This window comes from Lytechinus pictus, chromosome 5 (assembly GCF_037042905.1).
Source record: "Lytechinus pictus isolate F3 Inbred chromosome 5, Lp3.0, whole genome shotgun sequence".
In the NCBI taxonomy this organism is placed as follows: Eukaryota; Metazoa; Echinodermata; class Echinoidea; order Temnopleuroida; family Toxopneustidae; genus Lytechinus; species Lytechinus pictus.
In genome coordinates, this window is record NC_087249.1 from 33,280,683 (window position 1) to 33,305,712 (window position 25,030).

General features: G+C 36.1%; 1 protein-coding gene across 6 annotated transcripts in view; it reads left to right on the forward strand.

Annotated features, from left to right (window-relative positions):
- LOC129262063 (stromal interaction molecule 1-like) overlaps nucleotides 1-25,030 on the forward strand; it is a 67,906-nt gene that overhangs the window by 35,958 nt on the left and 6,918 nt on the right. For 2 of the 6 annotated variants that reach the window (XM_064100287.1, XM_064100286.1), the window contains exons 6-13: nucleotides 8,635-8,809; nucleotides 12,233-12,425; nucleotides 13,730-13,998; nucleotides 14,857-15,011; nucleotides 16,580-16,624; nucleotides 18,655-18,792; nucleotides 19,245-19,518; nucleotides 20,431-20,570. In XM_064100287.1, the coding sequence (XP_063956357.1) occupies nucleotides 8,635-8,809; nucleotides 12,233-12,425; nucleotides 13,730-13,998; nucleotides 14,857-15,011; nucleotides 16,580-16,624; nucleotides 18,655-18,792; nucleotides 19,245-19,518; nucleotides 20,431-20,570 (1,389 nt within the window). Of the gene's footprint in view, nucleotides 1-8,634; nucleotides 8,810-12,232; nucleotides 12,426-13,729; nucleotides 13,999-14,856; nucleotides 15,012-16,579; nucleotides 16,625-18,654; nucleotides 18,793-19,244; nucleotides 19,519-20,430; nucleotides 20,994-25,030 lie in introns of all 6 variants that reach the window. The other 4 variants (XM_064100289.1, XM_064100288.1, XM_064100284.1 and 1 more) reach the window with 3 other exon arrangements.

The window sequence follows — 25,030 nt, forward strand, 5'->3', positions numbered from 1 at the left end:
TCAAAGCAATATATCAAGAAGGCAGAGGATTTTTGTGACATGCTATCTGTTTGAACAACTGATATATACTATATATTGTGTGTGGAACCCATATTTATGGAAACTCACCCCCTTCTTAATTCAACTTTAAGAATCCAGTTTTCTTGTCTCCCTTTTGCAGTCTATAAGTTTGACTGTACCACATCTATACTGGTTTTCAATTGATTACAAGCTTCATGCTATTGCCATACCAAATGAAGCGATTCCAGGGTCCCATTTCATAATGATTTATCATAAATTCTATTACAAATTTACTCTCAGCCAATCAGGTTGAAAGATTTCACTAACTTTGAACTGTTATTGCAAAATACATTCATACAAGAACCCTTCCAAGCCACCGAGTAAGTTCTAACTTTTTGTGCCCTGCCCTACTTTGTAGAATCCAGGCGGTCCTAATCATACAACCCCCCCCCCCCTCCTGTAAAATGGCTCCCCCCCCCTTTTTTAAATGTTGTAGTTTCCTCTTAAAGTGCTTATTTGAAGAAAGACAATTTTGTCTTTTCCTCTGTGTTCTATAATTATGAAGATGTAACAGATTCAGGGGGGGGGGTGATAGGGTGAATATATTCAAGTTTAACTAATATCTGAAATTCCCCTTTAAATAAATTGAATGATGACAGAAAGAAGTGTCATCAGAATACATCCCATGTCTCTCTTTCTCTTTTTCCCTGGTCATGGAGCTAATGTTCAGTTACACATACATCTTCATGCATCATCTTCATTGTGCACAATCCAATTAAATTGTTGAGTTCATAGTACGGTACAGTGAATTAGTTTAAGTGGCTCCTCATGCTGTTTACACATCAGGTGCCTAATTAAATATAGCATCTCCATGAGACAGAACAGTTATAAACCATCTTATTCTTTACTTTATTTTCTTGACCCTGCTGTCCAAGCCTCTGTAAACAGACGGCTTCTTTTCATTTAATGATTCATGTGAGTGTATTCCTGATTGATACAATTTAATTGTGCATAGACTTTAATACACAATTGTTGGAAATTTAATGTTAATAAAATTATTACATTCTTAGTCTCAGTTGAAGGGAAACATTTTTGAAGTTGCAAGCAGTTTACTTTTCACAATTTAGGAATTTCTTGCATGATTTAAATAAAAAATATATTAAAGAATTTGCTGATGTAACGTTACAATGTTGGGGCCTATAATGCCTACAACATGATCTATTATTTAATAATTATTATAATAGTATAGGATTTGTAAAGCGCATGCATCCACCTTGCTAGCTGCTCAAGGCACTCCTATATTACCCCGGCTAAGCTCGTCTACCGATTCAGGTGCTCACAGCTTTTTGAGGAATTACTTCCTGCCGGTACCCATTTACCTCAACTGGGTTGGGTGCAGCACAATGTGGGTAAATTTCTTGCTGAAGGAAAACAAGCCATGGCTGGGAACCAAACCCACATCCCTCAGATTGAAAGACAAGAGTCTTAACCACTATGCCCCATGTGTGCATTTAAGATCTTTCTATTCATATGTGTAGTATACAAGATATCTAATTAATAATATCATCTTCTGAAGTAGGAATATTTAAGTGGCAAATAACGATAAATGTTATAGATACATGTTTGTTTAGGAATTGAATATCTAAAAGGAAAATAATTGCACCTATGTTGATGCCTTTTGCATTGGTATCACCGTCTTTGCATACATGTAAATTATTTTTTTTAGGCTTCGTCAGGCATCAGCTCCCTGTCACCCTCTCATTCTCATTTACCTTGCAACGCACCACGGCAGCTCTGTTCACTTATTATGATACCCTCGCAAATTGTTACAATAACATATTATGCATTTCACAATAAACCTTTGAGTGGCGGTGAGGGCTCTTCCCTTTCATAGATAGGGAATGCCGTTTTATTTTCTTTATACATAATACAGACTTTTCAAATTACTTGAATTAACCCATATGAATTTTCTCAAGACTACTATGATAATAAGTGAAGGTGGCGTTTACCCCCGCCAGTCACTATTTTACACTAAACCAGAGAGAGTGGGAGGGAGGGCATTTAATTGTGAACCGGAAAAAATTGCAAGGAATGAAGTTATGGATTTATATGCGCATGCGCATACATTGATAGTCTCGGCTGCAGCTAAAGCTAAGCCCAGCTCGAAAATCATGCCTATCTTGCATAAAAAGCTGTTTTTGCCAAAACAGTCATTTTTAGGCTTCGTCAGGCATCAGCCTCCTATCACCCTCTCATTCTCATTTACCTTGCAACGCACCACGGCAGCTCTGTTCACTTATTATGATACCCTCACAAATTGTTACAATAACATATTACGCATTTCACAATAAACCTTTGAGTGGCGGTAAGGGCTCTTCCCTTTCATAGATAGGGAATGCCGTTTTATTTTATTTATACATAATACAGACTTTTCAAATTACTTGAATTAACCCACATGAATTTTCTCAAGACTACTATTATAATAAGTGAAGGTGGCGTTTACCCCCGCCACGTCGCATTGCCTTTACTATTACTACCTGGAACGGCAATGCCGCCACCCTGCCTGGTGCGTTGACAAACTTAAGAAATTCTGTAGTTAATTACTTAATATATTGACCGCATTTATTGACCCTTGCCTTTGTGAAAAGACTTAGTCTGCCCAAAGAGAAGAAACCGTGGCATTGAAAACAAGAACAAGATACCATGTAGCTCAAGCACTTAACAACAAATGCATGTGCCTTTAATGCCAGCATCATTAATACTGTATCTAAACATTGAAATTGAAAAAAAGCCAGATTTATGGCTGCCAACATGTAGCATTTATGTAAAGTTTTAACAACTTATCCAAACTTATCGAATTGAAACAGCGCCATACTTACATGTATGGCTTCCAACATGCAACATGTATGTACTTTTAAACAAAATATCCAAACTTATGGAATTGAAACAGTGCCAGACTTATGGCTTCACACATGTAACCTGTATGATATATAAATCCAGGTATTATTATTATTATTTTTTTTTTTTGTGTAAACGTATAAACAAAATATCCAAACTTATGGAATTGAAACAGTGCCAGACTTATGGCTTCACACATGTAACCTGTATGTTATATAAATCCAGGTATTGTTATTATTATTTTTTCTTTATTCTTTTTTTTTTTTTTATGTAAACGTATACATACTTGCCAACATCCCGATTTTGGCGGAATCATCCCGATTTTTTATTGCCAATTCCGTATTACGAATATCAACCCCATAATTCTGATTTTCATTAATTTTTACATTGATAATATTGAATAAACGGCTGGAGCGAAGGTTAGACAAAACTGAAGCTTGCGGGCACCTGGATATCGCGATATCCCAAATAGCATTATTTTTCCACCAACTGAACACACTCTTGTACGTAGTTTTTCACTTTGCCTATCTCACATGGCGCGCACATTGCAGAAGCGCGTGCAAACACAGCTAGAGCGACAACACGTGTAAATACAATGCATGCTGCGACGTCGCGGGACGTCGCAATACCGCGCTGCATGCATTAAACAAGTGCATAATACGTGTGCAAACGTAAGATCCAGCTCAACGATCGTCAGTCTAATGCTAATGGCCAAAGGATATAGTTTTTCCGTGGAATTTTAAAGCCAAAAATTACAAATTTAGTGTGTGGAAAGTGGATACCGTCGTTTGGATTGTGAATGTGACTGTGATTCCGATCGTTATACAGACAGTGCAGTGGGCAGTACAACACAGTGACAGTGTAAACCCCGGGAGCTCCGGCACTCTTCGCTCCCGGGGTTATGACAGTGAGTGAGTACCGTACCGGTGCATCTGCAATTGCATAGATTCTAAGTTCATGTGTAAGTTACATGTGCATTTAGACTGTTACTAGTAGTCTGTTTTCGTGAAATAAAGTAAAAATCATTGGCGGTCTTCCGAAACATTGATTCACACATATGGCGGTGCAAACTCATTTCAGAGAAAATCGACTTCAAAGTTTAATGTAATTTTCACACTTAGTTCCCCTGCCTTAAAACGTATTCATTGCTAAGACAATTGCTTGACATTGGTATCTTTATTTTTACACAAACCAAGGATCCGAGAAAATATCGCAAAACAGCTACATGCTTGTACATGTAATTTTAGTTTGAACTGTTTAGATTTTCCCAGTACAAAAACGCCATAGGCGATACAACAACCCTGACCGCGATTTCAATGCGCACAGTCAGTCAAAACGTTGTATCGCTTTTTCACGTGCAAAGTCAATGCAGTGCCAATACGACAGTTCGACTGACCGCGCATTTGCATATTAAGTGCGCGCAGCTGTTGTTTGCTTCGCTACAGTACCGTACAGTACACGTTTCATATGGGATTTGCACATTTTATCAACAAATTGCTTGGCATCGCCATGAAAATCCCCGCATGTCTCAGAAACTACAATAAATTGCTACAAGAAATTTAGTTATGAATAGAATAGGACTTGTACTTTAATTTTCCGCAAGAATCTCAAAATCGAATTGGCAAATCCATGTGTGTATGAAATAGCAGATTTTCATTTCTTTTCATAATATCAAATATATTTGTTCTACAAATAACACCTAACTGTTAAAGGAAAAGGTGATATATGTTTCAAAATTATGTTACAGTGTGCATTGATAAATAAATTGAAAGAAATGTCCCTTCATAAACCCTCATTTAGCAGTTCATAACAACATGGGATTTCTGTTGTATTATTTTTTAGATAAATTGTCAATTTCATGATGTTAAAAAAACAAAAATGGCATTATTCATTTGGGTGAAGAACAATACTCTAGTTTTCCTAATATACGTACTACTAGTCATTCTAGTTTTCCTAATATACTTACTACCTGTTCATATTCCAATGTTGATTTCTGTTAAATGTCTCATAAAAAAATGAGAATTTTACAATTTGAAAAACAAAATGACTGATACATAGTTATCCTACATAAATGTATCCCCTATATTCTATCAAGTCATGTGAGAATGTTTTATGTTGTTTGCTAGACTTTGCAGTAGTCTGACAAATGGCAGTACAACCATTAAAGTGATTGGTTAACATTGGTTTGACTTTAAAAAATCTGAGCTAGAAGGTCACACTTGTCACCTGTGTCTGGATATGTTACAAAAATGAAGCCCAGAAAAAATTGCGTTCGAAAATAATTATTTAGTGCTACAAAAATTGAAATATAAAGTGACCGAAAACACCATCTTAATTTCATCCCATACACTTATGTGTACAGACGCCTATTTACAAAATCGGGGTTTGCCTTTTAGTTTTAGCTTTTCATTCTCAATAATGGTTGTTTTCAGGGTTTATTAGTTCTAATACATGCACTTGTACACATGTTTCATCTTGGTTTGAGAATTTTTTAAATTGGCTGCTCACAAAGTTAAACAATACCTTTAATATCTGTGGAAGAATGCAAATATGAAAATGAAACTTGCTCGCAGCCTACAGTACATGTATGTCTCAGCTTTTTATAGGGAGTTAATGCATAATATAGTAGGTACATGTATTGATTGTCTGGAGTTAAATGGTATATACATAAAACCACTTTTCTTTGTATCGTACATGCCCCTATGTATTGTATATTATACTTGGACCCGCTCATACACGTTGATACTTTTGAATATAAAGCAATTGTTTCGGGGTTGTTGGTTAATATAAAAATATATTAATATACAGTGTACTGCAAAGTATACTAAAATGAAAGATAAATTAGATCTAAAGCTGTCACTCATATCCAAATCACTGATCATTTCTTAATGTAGTTTTCCTTTATTCTTTTTTGCTCAAACTTGTATGAAAAATATATGTTACTGATATATATCTTAGCACAGTTATGGAATATATTAGTGAAATATGCACCTGCACACAAGTTCATTGCCATTGCTTGGGTTGATTTTGGAACAGAAATTTACATTGTACTGTAGTAGTCTGGAAGTATGTAAATCTCTTCTTAGATCTTACAAATGCTGTGCTACATACATGTATGTATGCAAAGCACTATTTAATATGTACATTATCCAAGCAGCTCATGTTGACTGCTTGTAAAATAGTAATACTAGTACCTCCATGCAGTGGCGTACCTAGGATTTTCCACAGGGGGGGCAAAACCGTCCGCCCAAAAATTTGACAAGCAAAAAAAAAAAAAAAGGTCTTCGATCACAAATAAAGGATTTCGTTCCAGAAAAAATTGGACAAGCAAAAAAAAAAAAAAAAAAAAAAAAAAAAGGTCTTCGATCACAAATAAAGGATTTCGTTCCAGGAAAAATTGGACAAGCAAAAAAAAAAAAAAAAAAAAAAAAAAAGGTCTTCAAGCTCGTCAGGGGGGCATTAGAGGTCTTAAAGCTCGTCAGGGGGGGCAAAAAAGGTTTTTCAAACCCGTCAGGGGGGGCAAAGATACGTTTTTGCATGGGTTGTGACTCGTCAGGGGGGGCAGAGTGCCCCCCCTGCCCCCCCCCCCCCCGTAGGTACGCTAGTGCCTCCATGTAACAATCATAAAGGAATATGTCATTGATCTACAGTAAAATGTGAAAATAGATATTGTCTGAAGTTAATTAAATACTCCTTTATCTGACCAGTTTATGAATTGCAAAATTGCTGTATGGTATTATCTCTTCAATTCTACAAAAAATTGACATTGGTTCATATTTTACAATTTGTTCTCAGCTCTGCACACTGAAGCACCATATATCAGTCCAACTGATGATTTTGAAATAATGGTACAATGTATTAAGAACCTATTACAGTAAAATTCCACTTAAATATCATGCTACATGTATGTATGTGTAATTCTTTCATTGATTATTTTTGCATTTTCCCCAAAACTACCCCTGTGATTGAAGATACATCTATAAAGGCCTATATTCTATTGACAGTGAAATGAGAGTCAGGCATGCCCCCCATACTTGTTCAACTCACTCAAATTCACTTGAAATAGATGTCGGTACTAGAGAAATTTTAATTAGCAGTCAAACATGAGATTTGATCCTGAAGATAAAACAACATGAATAACATGATACGTTGCATGAAAGATAACATCTAAAGAGAATACACTATGGAATATAAGCTTCAGATACATTAGAAATATACATGAAATTCATCTTTCCTAGTGAATATATTATTGTGAAATAACCTTTACATTGAAACAACATGCAAGATTAGTTTGTTTCAGTTGAGGAAGATCTAAGAATATTTTCCTTACCAGATAGCATTTCTTGAAATATCACTACAAGTCTATGTGTTCATTTTCATTACATTTTTCTTGTTCAATGGTTACAGAGTATAGTTTCAACTTGTGAATTATTTTATTAACCTACAGTATATCTTAATGCTGCATTGAGCTTCAATTCAGGAATGAAATATAATCGGTTTTCAATTCACCTATATTTTTCCCATTATTTCATTAGATTATCAATGTGTTTAGAAAATCTGTGAATTCCCTCTCATTTGTATGTTTGTTCTGAAAAGTTATCTTTTATCCATTCAGGGAATGGTTCAATATTTTGCTTTAAAAAAAGGCAATATTACTATTGTACAATGTACTGTATCACAATGTTCAGATTATTATCCTCACAATTTCATTTCTTATCATTTTTTATGTGTATTTACCTACATGTATTTTAAATTTGATGAATGACACTAAACTCTGTGTCCAAGCTCAGTATCAAAGAAAGTTTTTTTCTTTCGTCGTTACCAACCATTTAATCTGTTGAAAGCAGACTCTGATCCTTGGAGAAAATATGTGTAAATTATGTGTAAAACATCTCACTGTTTCATGTATTGGGTAAAAAATGGGTGTGGCCCATTAATTCAAGACTAAGGTAGCTCTCTACTCCAACTAACCCCCCCCCCCCTTCCACCTCTTGAGGGGAGAGAGAATGTTTTTTATTTTTTGGAATTTCTCCCTGAATCCTAATGATGAATTAATGTTAATCTCCTGGTCTCTCACCAAGTAAGGAATCCACATCACACAATATACCTATCTACTTATTTTCTTTATTACTATTCTATCCATTGTTATTGTTTTTATTATCTGTCTTGCAGTGTTTGTATGTACTTTATATAAATATTGTTATTGTGTCTTTGTGAGTATGGAGTATGAATACATCACATCAAAATCGAATCCAATGAAATAGAAGTTCCTTGTGAGTTTTCAGATTGGTAGATACAAGTTTGGGAATTCTCCTGTCAGAGACCTATTATGAACACAGAGTAAAACTATTTAATCAGCTGGACCCTTACCTCAAAGCATATCAATTTGTATGTGGTAATGGGTCACAAAAATCAATCATATGATCAAAAGCCAAGTGTAATGGTACCCTGAAAATAGTCTGCAAGCACAGACTCATATTGGACTCTTTAACTAATCATACCATGTCTTGAGTGAAGACTAGATGCTAAACTCTCTCTCTGTGTCAGATGATAATAATAATGTGGTAGAGCCAGCCACAGTACATAGTGAATCTAGTCTCACTACTTCAGACTGCATTATGCACTACATGAAATGCAAAATCAAGGGTCTGTGCCTGCAGACTACCCTGATTATGCCTGGACACCTACTGTCAATTCTAACTTGTGTCATTCTCTTTATTTTTTTTCCCTAAACAGCACTTCATAATTATCTGAAGGATTGGTTATTGGTCATCTCACTGGTCGTAGCTTTAGGAGGATGTTGGTTTGCCTTCATCCAGCACCGCTACTCTCAGAGCCATGTCAAACAGCTACTGAGGGAGATGGAGACTCTGTCAAGTGCAGAAGAGTCACTCAAAGAACTCCAGGAAAAGTAAGCTTAATGGTGTAAAATATAGGCCTGACTTGAAACGGATATTTCAATATTCGGATACCCGACACTGAAAACCGGACGGCGGACGGGTATCCGAAATTTTACCCTGAAATATAAAAAATAATATCCATTTGCACTTATTTGAGTTATATTTAAGATTTTCAGTTATATTTGAGTTTTGAACCTATCCGATGATAGCGAGAGTCAGCGTGCGCTAATTAAAATATTTCTGAAAACCATGAAATTACGAGAAGCTGAATATTTTGGGTTGAATCTGTTTTGCAATCGGATTTGACTATTGTGAGTTAGCATGAGGCTACGGTTACAAATGTAGATCGTATGACTGTGTAAGCTATTAGTAAATGACTATTATTTGAGTTATACAAGTTGGGCCTAGTTACGATCCCATTTAATGGTTGCGAGAGTATGTGTGTTTATTTTTTAGTTCCGATCGAATGCAATAAGATGCAATGAATTTGACCGAGGCGAGTGTAAGTGCGAGTCTACTATTACTAAAAGTCTAAAACCAGACAGGCCTACATCATTCAGCTCACGCACGTGCTGTCCTGTCTGGACGTGTCTGGAGTGAATCGTCCGATATATATTTGGTCACATTACACTCGCTACACCTTCAAATGGGATCGTACTTGGAATATTTTCATTTTCATGTCGGGTTTCTCCCCATTCCCCAAATTATAGCCAAGCTTCTCATTTCTCGACTTCTGAAACATAATCACACTTCTAACAAAGATTCAAGACAAGATTTAATCACAGTAACAGTAACTAATCACTTACATTCATCACCAGTAAGTTTTACTGCAAAACACGTCGATTCACAACCGACCACATACTCGGCGGGCGCACATCATAAACCTTTCTGGCACGATACCGCCTTTTAAGTATTGTTGTTTACGTGATGATGGATATCAAAATTTATAGTGGATATGCCATTTAAACTGAAATAAAGGAAAATGTGTGTTTTGTAATTTATATATTAAATATTAATTCATGAAAGAGATTTTCAATTGACAATTATCATTCTTTCATAATTCAATAATTCTACCAGAATAAAATATGGAGTTTTGATCCTGATATAAGTTTCTACGAACAAGTTATCAAAATATAAACATACGTGAACAATTTAAAATTTGCAATAACACAAATACAATTGACATCTAGATAATGGACAGTTTCTTTCTAATATTTCATTATTAATGACAGTTCAAGAAAGAAAAAAGATGATTCATTATTTCGGATTTGAAAAATAAATCAAAAGAAACAAAATAAAACGGCCAATCAACATGTATTTGACGTTTACATGATTTCAAAATTATCTTCATTCTTCATTCATATCGAAAGTTGATGTGAGAAAAAAGTACTGAAAATGAATATTTCGTTACGCATTTCAATTTAAATAAATTACAAAAAACAACATGACACACGCAGCCAACATTCATTCGACGTTTTCATAGTTTAAAAAATAATCATCTTCATTTGTAACGAAAGTTGCCGTGAGAAAAAGTAGAATTCATTTTGTATTTGATGAATAAATCACAAAAACAACATGACTCACGCAATCAACATTTATTCGACGTTTTCAACTTTTCATAATTTCAAAAATAATCATCTTCATTTGTAACCAAAATTGCTTTGAGAAAAAGTAGAATTCATTTTGCATTTGATGAATAAATTACAAGAAACAACATGACTCACGCAATCAACATTTATTCGACGTTTTCAACTTTTCATAGTTTCAAAAATAATCATCTTCATGGGTAACCAAAGTTGCTGTGCGAAAAAGTAGAATTCATTTTGCATTTGATGAATAAATTACAAGAAACAACATGACACACCCGAGTAACCCGATCAACATTTATTTGACGCTTAAATGGTTTCAAATTATCTTCATTCTTCACTCGCATTGAAAGTCGAGGTAAGAAAATATACGATGAGTTACGCATTTGAAATCATCAAAACATAAGACGGGAAAGAAAAACGATCTTAAGCGACACCATAGTAAAATCGCCATCGTTGTCAGAACGGAACTTTACTCCATTCACAGACAGTCATGCTCCAGAACTGATATAAGGTCATGTTTCAAAACTGATATAAAAACGATGGTTTTCGGCGGGAAAAAATTACCGAAGAATATTAATTGATATTGGTGATTATATTGGCAACTAAAACTTATAAATTTTGTTGGTGAGTCTTACTAAATTTAATGAGTTTTTGTGACAGGAAAGTGGTGAATCAGTGTCCACGGATACCCGAACCCGAAAAATGGAAACCGTTATCCGTCCACGCGGGCGGAAACTGTTCGGATATCCGTTTGGTGGCAGCACTAGTAAAATAATAACAATAATTTGATCACTAAGAGTGAAATCATTTTCTGAACTTTGGATAAAAGTCAACATTCACTCTTTTAAGGGTCAGGTCTGAGTTATACAGGGGATGATATCAACAATTGAAGCACTCAACTTTGACATGTTCTTCAATAATTTCAATTAGCTCTAGTAGAAAAGGGATAAAAATAAAACATAAAAACAAGTCTTTTTTGGCAGCTGAACACTTTGCAGCCTCATATATGCATTGATTCTTAAAGAATTACAGGAGAATTTTGAACAATGAAATTAGTTCTAAAAATTCTTTCTCTATGCAGAATATTGATTAATAGTAGTGGAAAATTGTTCTCCTCGTGGTAAAGGACTCATCAGTTGAATTAATCAATTAGATTTTAGTTAGATTCCAAGATTTTCTACTCTGTGTCATTATGAGTTGTGTAGTATATGTATCCTTTCTAGATGTTTTTTATATTCCCCAACCACATTCCACCATCTCCTTTGTACATAATTTGATATCATCAAACTATACTTTCATGGAGAAAAATGACAAAAATCTAATCAGATATGAAAGAGAATTGACAATTAGCAATTTGCTGCTGTACTCACGCGTGCATTAATCAAACAGTAAAATCTCAATTTGATTTAGTTTAAATTTTCATCATGTTTATTTGCGCATGATGTGGCTTGGATATTAAGTACCCGAATACAAATTATTGTTGTGATATCAATAGACTACAGCGGACTGTTTCAAGGAAGTGGGAGCAATAAATTCTGTATTTCGATGCTTGTTACCGACACCATTTTCAATCTGAAGAGATTGGATGTCCTATTTGTTTATGGGAATATGATTTAGCATCCAAGAACATCTTTCAGTCATGCAGAAAGTACATGTACAAAATAACACCTTCACAAACAATTGTAATTGATCTCAAGTATAATGAGTTTGATTTGAATCGGTCACAACTCTTTCTATCAAGGGCTATTTGTGAAAGACCTTTAAACAGACTTACTATTGTTTTTTTCTCTCCTGCATTATTATTTTGATTGTTTTAAATTCTTATTCATTGTTTCCCACTTTCAGATTAAATCTTGCCCAAGAGGAACACAAGAGTGCTGTGCGAGAGAAGCAGTCTATTGAGAAGCAATTAACGGATGAGATAGAACTAGCAAAGACTGAGGCAAGGAGATTAGAAAGAGAAAGAATAGGAGATGACACAGATGGAAGTTCAGATTTAGCCACCAAACTCAGACTTGCTGAAGAAGAACTGTTTCAGGTCAGTGATTGATTTTGAGTATTTCATGTATGTATAGTTGTTTAGAGATGTTATAAATCATTGCTTGAATCCATGGTAGAGATGATAGAGCACCATTTGAATCCAGTTACAATATTGTTAATAGTGATATTTTTGTGTTTATACATGTATGTAACAAATGAAAGAAAACTGTCACCTTTACCTTTTTTTTTCTCATGTAGAAATTTCTATGGCTTTTGGAGAAGATTATGGTTCTATTTTATTGCAACTCAATTTGACTGATACATGACCATCCAATTTATTGCAACTCAATTTGACTGATACATGACCATCCAATTTATCCCTTCCCAATTGGGTTTACTAGTACACATAATCACGTAGTGTTGTAACCTGAACCCGTTGCGGTACAGGTTAACCTGCCGGTATGCCCCAAACGTGGGTTGCGGGCCGGGTTGAGTTCATTCTCCAACCCGCAGACCGTTGGTGAGAAGAAAGGGTAAAGTTAAAACAAATACAAAAAACATTCAAAACTCGAAAACAAAAGGTAAAATAAATTGAGTTTGGATTACTCAGGATCTGTGTTTCTTTGAAAATTGCCGGCCTATTTTTGTCTTGTGAACATTGCGTGGGACCCTGAGCTCAGTTTGGCAAATATCGCCTCAATGTACATCAGCCTCAAAAGTGCCTACAATATACGTCGCATGCACCACCACTGAAGTTATCGATTGATTTTTCATTATTTTAATTGTCGATTTGAGGAGCTTGTTTTTGGAGCACATTGTGTACCAGCGTATAATACATGAATAGTAATGATCACTGTTGCAATCGATGATTCATAAATTGGCTGTGAGAGTTAATTGCGCAATGCTTTCGAGATTGCCGCAGACCCACAATGCCACCCCCAGAACTCCGGAATAAAAGTGGATTAAATTGGCGATTTTGGAAGTGAATTCACTCTAGCTTAGTTGAAATATATTTTCCTGATGTGAGCCTGTTTAGTGTGGGGATATCACTGACGTCATAATGAACACATTTGATTGAGTCAGTGCCCATGCTAGACCTAGATTATGTGATTCAAACCCGGGTCAGCGGGCCCTGCCTGCAAATCATTGGAATGTACGGGACGTTACGGGTCAGGTTTTCACTTGCGGGTTACGGCACTATACTCTAGAGTTCAGACACGTGTACTTTTTATATCCAGGTATGTAGGTCATCCTTGTCTACGTATATCACAGGTGTAGTTGTAAGCACTTACGTGATTAGAGGGGGAAAGATTATAGATGAAATCCAGCACTTATGTTCCATTTTACCCATTGTTCACTCAGGTAAGAAGTGCGTTGGACGAAGCAGAGCGGAGGCTTAGTGAGGAGATCAACTGGTCTGCTCCCATGACTCTCCAGCAATGGCTCCAGCTCACGTACGAGATTGAGTACCGGTACTACGTCTCCAAGCGAGTCGCTGCGGCCAAACAACTCCAGGAGGCCAAGGAAGAATGTGAGAAATTACGAAGGAAAAGGGCCTCTCTGATTGGCTCATTTAAGATAGCCCATGGAACGTCACTTGATGCTGTCGATCAGAGGATTGTTTCTGCAAGGTGTGCAGATATGGAAAAATTTCTAATATGATTTTGGTACAAGATTTTATATTTGCTGATGTGAACAGCAATGAAAAAGAAAGATTTAAAAATACATGGAAGTATTCATTATTAGTTCCAACTAAGCCTGTATATAATTTTTTTCTTGAGTTGAAATGGTTACGTCTTGAAACAGAATGTAAATTTGAACATTGAAAATTATCTAAATAAATCTAGATAGATATGCATGTGTTGTTGCTATGTAAATATTATTTGTTTTACATTACCTGTGCGATGGAGACAAGTAGGGAATTGAATCACTGTGACCAGTGGGACTCTCCTGATAATTTAACGGAATCGTGGTGTGCAGGGTGGACCACTACTCTATGGTTTCCCCTACACTTATGTGAATTCTGCAGTGGGTTCTTAACATGCAAAGGTCATTACTCTCTCCTACACAGTGCCTCCAATTAACATCCTCTTAAAAGGACAGAGTGTTTCCTTCTGTAACATAGCCTGCATCTTTGAAACAGAAGAGGGGCACATTAACATATGATTGATCTTGTACTATGTATTTTACTATATTCCTTGATGGGTCAATTTCTATTACTTGGTATTTGATATGGATTAACCATATTACTCTGGGGGAGGGGGGATGCCATAATGACACCCTTTCAACATTTTTCATGATAAATCCGCCACTCAAAATTTTAGACCCCACTGCTTGCTGACTTTTCAATTTCAAGTCTCTTTATACTTAAAATGAACAAATACCAATGTAATGAACAGCTCTAGATATGATAAATGTTTCTGTTGTTGAATTGTGGAAATGGTTCCTAACATATTTGATATATTGATGCCCTTTGTTCCTGTCGCCAGGTCTGCCCTCCATGAGGTTACAGCTGAGTTAAAAGAACGCACTCATCGTTGGAATCAGATCGAGTCCCTGTGCCAGTTTGCCATCATGAACAACCCCGGATTCCAGATACTCATGGCATCCATGGGTGGGATCACTAATGGTACCGACCTTACAGGTATGTTGACCCTCACTAAGCCATCCCCATCCATCCGCAACCTTCACCCCATCCCCACTGATATGAACAACTCTTTGAGCCACCCACCTTCACCCTTGCCCCACCCCACCCCAGTCATATTATGAACAACCCTGGACTCCAGATACTCATGGCCTTCATGGGAGGTATCACCAATGAGCTACCCCCCCCCCCCTCCACCTCCACCCTCACCCTTACCCCACCCCGATTGATGTATTGAACAACCCTGGATTCATTTATGGGTGGGGTCACCAATGTTATCCCAACCTTACCGGTATGTGACCTTTCTTGAGCCCCCCACCCCACATCCATCCTCACCTCCTCCCCACCCCGACTGACTTCTCACACTTCACGACCAATTTATAATTATTCAACTGAGTACAATCACTCTTAGAGCTTAATACATGCAGTAGTACTCTGTGTGTTATATATCTTCTTTTTTTCAACCAGGGTATCACTTAGTTTCTCTAATTTTTTACTAATTTTCATATTTATAATGATTATATGATTTAGTCTTATAAAATTTCTCTTGGGATTGCAGTACATTTTAATATTGTTTATTTCATGTGGTATAGTATGAATGGCACAAAGTAACACTTTAGAAAAACAAAATTTTTATAGAATTCTCTACACCCTTTCAATTAGTTTAGAAAAGCTTTTTCCTTTTTTTTATAGATTATTAGTTTCATACCATATTTAGATATTTCTCTAGAGCATTCAGTGCGTAGTATTTCACATTAAAATTCAATATTGCTTAATAATTCATGTAATTCTAAAAAGAATTCTGAAAAGCTATATTAATCATTTTCTTTTAGATGTTTTGTATTAGAATATTATACATGCAGTATATGTGTACACAAAGTTTGTTAATGCATCATAAATGCTCCTGCTGTAGTACTTGCAATTGGAGAAAAAGAAATGTATTGCACTATTTGTGGTTATCTGTGATATTTCATATCTATTTTTATTTGTCCAAGTCAAATCCCATGCAATTGTAAAGCTATAATTCTGTTTCACATCAAACAGCCTAGTGATATATTGTACTTTCATGACCAGGGGCCCGTTACACAAAGCTTAGCAACCATCTTACGTACAATTTTGTTTACGATTGATTGCATTGACGACAATGTACAATTGAAAAATCGTGAAAAACAAGCGTACGATTATTGAATTGTTTACCTTTGTGTTACGGGGTCCTGAACATTGAAGTTATTTGCCCTATGTCAGTTATGCAAAGAAAAAAATCATGCCAGAACATTTGAGTAATTGGGTTTGTTTATCGTGTCATAGCTGTATAACTGTAAAGTTTAACATTTTTTTTCCAGTGGAATATATGATTTGGATAGTAACACTTTGTATTGTATGTATCTAGTGATTTATAAATTTGGATTTAATAGTAGATATTAACACTGTCTTTCTACTTTGGTTCTTTCTCTCTCTTGTACATCTAGTTGCTTGATTTGAACATGTTACTTCATATATTTTGTTTATCTGATTTTGTATGATTTTGTAGTGTTTATTTTATTGCGCATGTTTTATTGACCCTATAGGGGGGCAGAGTCCTGAAAAAGACGCCCCTCCACCACAAATGCCTGGTAAGCACGCCCTATCACCCTTAATCTTTTATATGCACTCCTTATTAAAGCCTGTTGATGCATCTTACTTTTCATTCGCTGATGTTGTTTACGGTACACCATGTGGAGTTTTATAGAAACAGTGGAAAGAAGAAGAAAAGGAATTGGATAGGCGAGAAAGTGGAAATTTGAGAGTAGAGTATTCTTTTCTTGAAAATAGTCCTGAAAAGGACTGTAAACCAGAAGAGATTAATGAGATTGACGAAACAGCTTGAGTAGTAGGCTGGATGAGGAGTTGCTGGCTTGAGTTGGCGAGTAGAGATGATGAGTAGAAGCAGTAGAGAGACTCGAGGTTTCGGGCAGGTTGACTGTCCGTCTTCAGGACTCATCATCTCTACTCAAATTTTCTCGCCAATCCAATTCCTTTTCTTCTTCTTTCCACTGTTTCTATAACACTCCACATGGTGTACCGTAAACCACATCAGCGATTGTACATGCCACCATGCAAACCTTCAAACAACATCATACTTTTCATTCTTTAAAACTATGTTATTTAAAGGCAAAAACTGGGCATATTGTAAGAGAAAAAAACACCATCTAAAAGCAACAAATTAGGATAAGAAAAATGATAAATAAACGATATCATGAGAATTTGTCCAGCTAGTGGTGGTGTACAAAGGGGGTAACTGCTTGTCCAAAGGTTCCAAAAATGTAATTTTGCTTATATCTGTTCTGTGTAAGCATTGGGAATTTGTGTGCTAAAACACGCATGCCAACTAATATAAGTAGAAATAAGGAACATGTGAATAAATTGATTAATTTGGTTAAATAGAATTGATTTTTTTAATGATTACATTTTGATGGAAACTTTGGATTTTTTTTTTACATTTGATCAGGTGTATAATTGAAAAATTTCGCCTGAGTTTTGCTTGAACTTTGCTTAACATCGACAGCATGTGTCAGTTCAATGTGCAGACATAAAGTCCTTTGTCATGTACATGTAATTTTGCTGAGATGGGATTTGAGGTATTTTTTATGTATGTTGTGTGAACAAATATAATAGTTGGTTTGATTATGTTTTATCATTTATTTGATCGAGTTCACGGCAGCAAATGATTGAAGAGTTTAAAATACTACATAATTGATTACTTTTTCGAAAGATTGGTACAAAATATTGCACCAGAAGGGTTAATTAAGTTAATATGTCACTTCAAGAAGTACTAATTAACCCCCCCCCCCCCCTACACACAAAAAAGACTAGCTTGTATATCTAAAGAATTAGATCTTGTAATTGGTGATGTCATTCCAAACAAAAAAGATATATATTATTTACTTCATTGTTTGTGGTGATGATTGCTTTTCATACACTTATGGGTCTGATAGCTTGCTTCAATTGGCCATTCTATCGCTTAAACTGTTTAAATTCATCTCATATCCTAAATAATCTGTGGTTGGTGGCTTGGTGCGTGAATTAATATTTTAACCACTGGTACTAATGGCGCCTTGTCAGAGTCGTACCTATCCTGCAGGAACTCATGAGCAGATTATCATTTCCAAGTCTAACACTTCATAAAAAAAAGGCAACTGGGAATTTGGGAAAGCCGCTATGAAATGATGTATAATTGCTTTATAGTGGGATTCCTACTATTAAAAAGATGTGGCACAGTCTTCTGACAAGGTGCCTAATAATACTGGTAGGCAATTTGATTCACAGCTTTGTGAATATGTTGATATGCTTTTAAATAAGACTGATCGGAACATTTCATTTTCTTCTATGCTTTAATCATACCATTTCTAAGTGACTAATAGTAATCAGTGTTCTAATGTGCAAGCTATTAAAACCAATGAGCCATTGGATTGACATTTTGACAGATGTAATGACTGTAAGAGACCTTTCATATATTGTTGAATACAATAAGATTCCTAATGTAGTGGATTATCCCAAAGTAGATCTTCCATGTCATTGAACTCTATGCATTTCACCTACATGTATCTACATGTAGATGTCTTACATAACTATTTCTGTACATCCATCGCCCCTTCTGTCGTAGGTTCCCTACCTGGTTCTGGATCTGTAGTTGGTAGCATGGCTCATATGGCTGAGTACAATCCCCCGATGGGTCTAGATGAATGTGAAGAGAATATACCACCCATTCCACAACAGCCTTCCTTTGGGTCTGCTAAACAAGGTAGGATTATAGAACCATTGCATGTGGTCTTTGAAGAATCCTCAAGGCCTCCTTATCGCTGTAGATCACCTACCAGCTTCCTACGTACTGTATAGTTTAGTCTGATATAGTCTTGTCCTCCTCAACTCATTGAATAACAACATTCAATGGCAAATCACCGAATAGGGGGAAAATATAGATATCAAAAGAACCCTTGTGTCTTTGTGCATGTGAAATTTCATGATTCGTCAACCACTTCCGCTGTTGTTCCCAAATTTGCTAGCCAGTATCTCCTTTAAAAAGCCCTGTGTATTTGTGTAGTGCTAGTGGTTCGGATAGATTTAGCCAAATTTCCCCAAAACCACCATTTGTTATTGCTTCTGCCATCATAATAGAATTACCTGACTTTATGTTTCATGCCACCTTATCCGATCCTTGGACCTTCCTGCTCCTTTTCCACCTTCTTCATCCAGCCTTGCCTATGCCACGTAACACTAGCCAGGAGTTCCGACGCATTGCCCACCAGCAACGCTCCCAGAGTCAGCAGAGCCTAGGTTCCTTATCAGGTTCTCAGGTCATTCACAGGACACACTACCAACAGCCACCACAGCAGCAACAAGCACAGATCGTTCAGCAGCAACAGTTTGGAGCCGGTAGCAGCGCTGCCACTGGACCAGGGCATAGTGTCAATGGCAATGGCAATGCATCGGGTAGCAGTGGATCCAAGTACATCTTAGGAGGAGATAGGTTAGTAGTTACCATCTCTTCTGTTTGGTTTTATTTTGGAATATGGGCCGTTCAGTAGCATGTAAGATAACTTTTGATTATCCTTTGTTTTATCTTGTAATCTGATTATGTACTGTTATTATAGATTTTATAGTATTTTGATCAGTTGGATGATTTTTCTTTATAGAGATATCCATGTATGTATGTATGTATTCATATAAATTTTCACCCTGGCATTGTAGATATTAATGATAAAGTAAATGTTTAGATTTATTTTGTACTATAAAAGTTACCATTTATCATGTCAACAATACCACACGGGTAATGCAGTGACGGTGACACGAAATTTGCTCTTGCGACAATTGCTGCTGGCTTAATTTCGTCTAAGATGCAAAGCTGCCAAGTAGTACAGGATTTCAATATTTAGTACTGAAAAATTAGAAGAATACTGATGGTTTCATGCAAAATACTGATTTCTAAAGTTTCAGTTTTATGTGTTGTCCTATGGTATTTCTTTTAAAATACGGATTTTCAGCTTAAAAAATACTAAAATGTTCTTGTTCAGGTTGGTAGCTCTGAAGAAGTAGGGTTGGGGTTAGGGTTGTAATAGGGTTTTATGTTAGTTTTAGGGTAGGTTATAGTGTTAAACCCAGGGTAAGTGTTGGTCTTTTGATTAGTGTGTGGAATTTAGAGCGGAGCAATTGTACATGGAGCAAATGTCATGGAACCAGTGCAGAAACATGTAAGGTATCTCAATTCATTAGTTATCAAAAACAAATTGTCAGGCATTCTAAATAAGGAATTGAATTATCAGCTTTAGGAAATGGGGTTGAGAATGCCACAATTGATACAGACATGATTATATTATGAGTAAAAGTTTCACAATTGATCAGTTATTCATTGAACTCTTTATCTTTCTTTCTTTCTTTGCAGCACTTTTGAAAGGATGTCCTCCCAGGAGTCATCTGGTTCGTTGCTTAGCAATGCATCATCTGCCAGCCAGCATTCCAGCCAGCAGGGAGCAACGTCATCACATCCGCCATCATCATCCTTTCCAACATCCCCATCACAAGGCATGGTCACCTCTCATCATCCTACCACTACCACCGCTCTCACTGCTAACTCTAACAACATGCCTGCTTCTACCGCCAAACCTGTCATCACCTCCTATCATCCTCTACCTCCTCCTCCTCCTCTATCTCATAGCATGCCTAATCAATCACACAGGTCATTCCCGCACCCCTATCGCACCCACCGCTCCTGCACGCACCCCTTGATGCTTCTACAGAGGAAGTCCTTTGATTCCTCCTACCCTCTGCCCACCACCTTGCCACCCTCCACCGGTGCTAATAAGCGTGTCTTGCATGCCTCTTGTTCCGATACCACCCTCTCCACCCTGGGGTCCCACCAGTCGCTCGTTGAGGAGGCAGGGGCGACGGATATAAAACCTGCTGCCGGTGTTGTCAACGGCAACAGTCTGACAAAGAAAAGGAGAGGTTGGTTGGAGGCAGCTTAGACACTTATCATTTTCCTCTAATAATCTTGAAGAGATCAGACCAATAATAAAAAAAAATGCATTATATGAATGAAATAATACTTACAATCCTTTGACCCCAGCCTACTATCTGCAGATGCATGATATAGCCAGAATAGATATAGGAGGGGTTTGGTCCATGCTTGTTTCTTCATCTCTTAACATGACTAATTACCCCTCTTAATCTTAAAAAACTTGAGCTTGAGAAAATGATGGTGAAATATTGGTTTACTACTTTCTTTGAGCTGCATAGACACATGTACATGTATATCTGCATGGTTAATTGAAGTTGAACTAACATGATTAAATATATTCCAAAGAACTCAGTTTTCTACATATTTGAATTGATTTACATGACCTTAAATGCCTGTTGTCATCTTTAAAAGGTGTATCATGCTCATATTCTTCAGTTTCAGTTTCAGTTTAGTTTATTTCACTTCCATTTTCTGATAATAAACATAACAAACATATATATACATATGTATGAAGGTACAAAACAGAATAAGTGTCATAAGAGTACTTCAATAATCAATTAACAGATTCGTAGGAAATAGATGGAATGTATACAATTTTTTGTTCCTTCTTTAAAGGAAATAAAATTGAAAGAAAGGAAAATAGATAGGCCCGAGAGATAAAAAGTGAAGGGAAAAATCAAACAAATATAGATATAAGCGGTGTTAAGGAAAGAGAGAAGTGGCAAGGGAATTACAGAATGGAGAAAAACATGCATATTGAAAAAATAATGTAATCAGCACAAATAAGTTTTAAATCTGATAAAGCAGTTGAAATTTCCATTGAAATACCTCAGTTTTAAATTGTTTTGATCCCAGGCTGTTTTGCATATTAGTATATATGTTTCCTGAAATATTAAACACTCCTGAAACATGGAATAGGGCAAAAATGTCAGATTACACTTGTGATAATAAACAACCTTTTACATTATGAAACATAAAAGTCACAGTGACATTTTCACAAGGAGCCGATCAACGTGATACGTAAAACAATTAGTTTCGATACCACACTTTATCCGTATCATTTATTTTGTAATTATCTGTGTTACTGTTTGAATTTTTTTTTTTGGTGACACTACCTTGTAAATACATCGCAATTCGGCCTTAGCCGCAATGATGTCTTGATTTTTATTAATAAACCATTTATCTATCAATCTATCATGCATATGATGATCACTACACTGCAAATATTTGCATGTCAGAACAACTACAGTCCAATGCTCCGCCATTGAACCCTTACCCAATCCAAATGATTAAAAAAAAGGTTATGCTACCAGTCATTAGAAATGATGAAACATAAAAGAAAATGACTCTTATTCAGTTATCCATCTATTTTGGTTTCATGGAAGTCAGCTTCAAATCTCGACAAAAATGACTGTAAGGTAGTTTAATTGCTCTGACAGGAAGGAAATAGGAAGATATTAAAAGTACATAACTAGTTGAGGCTGTTTCACCAAGCTATTGGGCAAATAATGCACGTCTCTACAAAATTGATACTGTGAAATCAAGCTTATATAGAGATCAGAAATTGCCTTTCTTGTTCAAGACGAATTCATAATGGAAATGAAATAATATATGTAGTTTACTTCACTTTCATACTTTTCTTTATATGCTTCAGAATATCATATAGAATTTCCAATTTCATTTGTTCTAAACTGCATATGTACAGTGTTTTCAATTGCTGTGTACCCTTCCTATATCATATCAAATTGTTGGACTATTTTTTGTTTCTTTCATTCTCTATGAAACCTCACATATCGTTGGCATTCACCTGAACCGTCGTATCAGTCAATTTAGGTAAAAAAATCAATTTTGAGATTTTTTTTGGGATAGAAAATGAGAGGACAAGTCCTATAATACACAATTAAATTTCTAGGTGGCAATTTATTTCTGAGATATTAGGGGATTTTCATGGCGATGCCATTCAAATTGTTGATAAAACGCGCAAATCCCATAGGAAACGTGTACTGCAGCAAAGCAAACAACAGCTGCGTGTACTTCAGATGCAAATGTACAGTCAGCTAAACTGTGGTATCTGCATTGACTTGAAAGAGTGATACAATTTTTTGCTTGATCGCGCGCATTGAAATCGCAGTCAGGGTTGTTGTATACCCTATGACAATTTGTACAGGGGAAATCTAAAATGCTCAAACCGAAATTATAAGCATGTAGCTCTTGCAATATTTTTTCTTGATTCTTTGTTTTGTGTAAAAATAAAGTTGCCAATGTCAAGCACTTGTGTTGGTCTTTCCGACCATGTAATTTTCTAGCAATGAATATGTTGGAAGGCTGGGGGACAAAGTGAGGAAATTATAGTAAACTTTGAAGTTGATTTTCTCTGAAATGGGTTTGCACAGTTGTATGTGTGATACGACGGTTCAGATGACTCTCGATAATATGAATTTGTTTACCATTTTAGTCAAAAGTTCGGCCCTGGGGTTGTAAAGTTGCGGAGGATTTTCTAAGAGCATGTAACTAAAATAAGCTACCATTTTGTTTAAACTTGTGCGCAAACAGTTGGAAAATTATAATAATTGTACTCTGAAACACAATCTGAAACTTCCCTGGTAATGAACTAGGTGGCCTTATAAAGGAGCGTTTGAGCTAGCCAACCTTACTTTTAGTAAGAACCACAGGACGATGAAACTTACTTGTTGGCTGAAAAAGGGCTCTAAAAATTGGTAAATTTAGGTAATATCACCTTTTAACTCTACAAATAATGGTTTAAAAGTACTAATATTAGGAAAAACAAATTGCCTACCCCCAAAAACATATGAATAGACACCAAAACCAGAGAAAAGGACCACCAAATAAAGAAGTTGTGGCCAAATATGTGATTTTGGGGGTTTTGGCGGCCATTTTGGATTTTGGCCCGGCACACTTTTTTCTCGGACCCAAGACAAAAAATATTGTCATTTCATGTTGAGATAAGGTAAAAGGAACACAAAAAAACTGTTGCCACAGTGAAACCAAATATCACCCATTTATAGCCCACTCCTACTTTTAGTGACGATCCCTACCATATATGTAAATATTGAATTGCTGCACCACTTAGAAAGAGTTGTTATCATAAACTAGTTGAGTATTAGATCCTTGGCATGGTTGTGTTGATCTTGAGTAAATATGAATATGGATTACATGATACATGTAGATACAGATGGTTGTTAGTCTATTAGTGCTTTCAATGTCAATGCTTCATTGAGATTACACTGTGCATGTGGTAGATATGTTCCTTAGTGGGTTTATTTGATTTGGAAACTAATGTACATGGATTCCTAAGCTGTGGGGAAACTAACTTTGAAAACTTGTTCTGCTTGTTCTGTACAAGTTAGTTTGTTTTTAGAGGATATAATACTTTTTTTTCTTCCCCTTTTGTCTCTCTGGCCCGAATTCACAAAGGTGGTTTTGAAAACCAACGGTTGAATCCATGGTTTATGCAGATTTCCTGTATGAATTATGCTTATTTTACCGCATATATTTAGCGTGTATCGGGCGCGTGTATAAAAATGTCCAATGCTGATGCGCGCTTTTGTCACAGTGCTCCAAATTGACGCCTGTTGCCATGGTTAAGTACGCTATTTTATTCATGGGTCCACTGTTTTGAATTAATGAGTCCACTCTTCAAACAGTGGATTCATGAATAAATTAGCGTAACTAACCATGGTAACAGGCGTCAAATCGGCGCACTGTGAAAAAAGCGCGCATCAGCATTGGACAATTTTTATACACGCGCCCGATACACGCTAAATTAAGCGTGATTTATACAGGAAATCTTCATAAACCATGGACTGAACCGAGGGTTTTCAAAACCACCATTGTGAATTCGGGCCTCTGTGTCTCTCTTTCTCTGTCCCTCTCACCCTTTCTATTTTTTCTCCCTTTCTCCCTGTCTTTGTTCTTCTCTTCTCACTTCTTCTATTTCTTGTTTTCTCATGTAAGGCTCAGTTATGAATAGAATTGATATAACTGAAATATGTATGCTAATAAT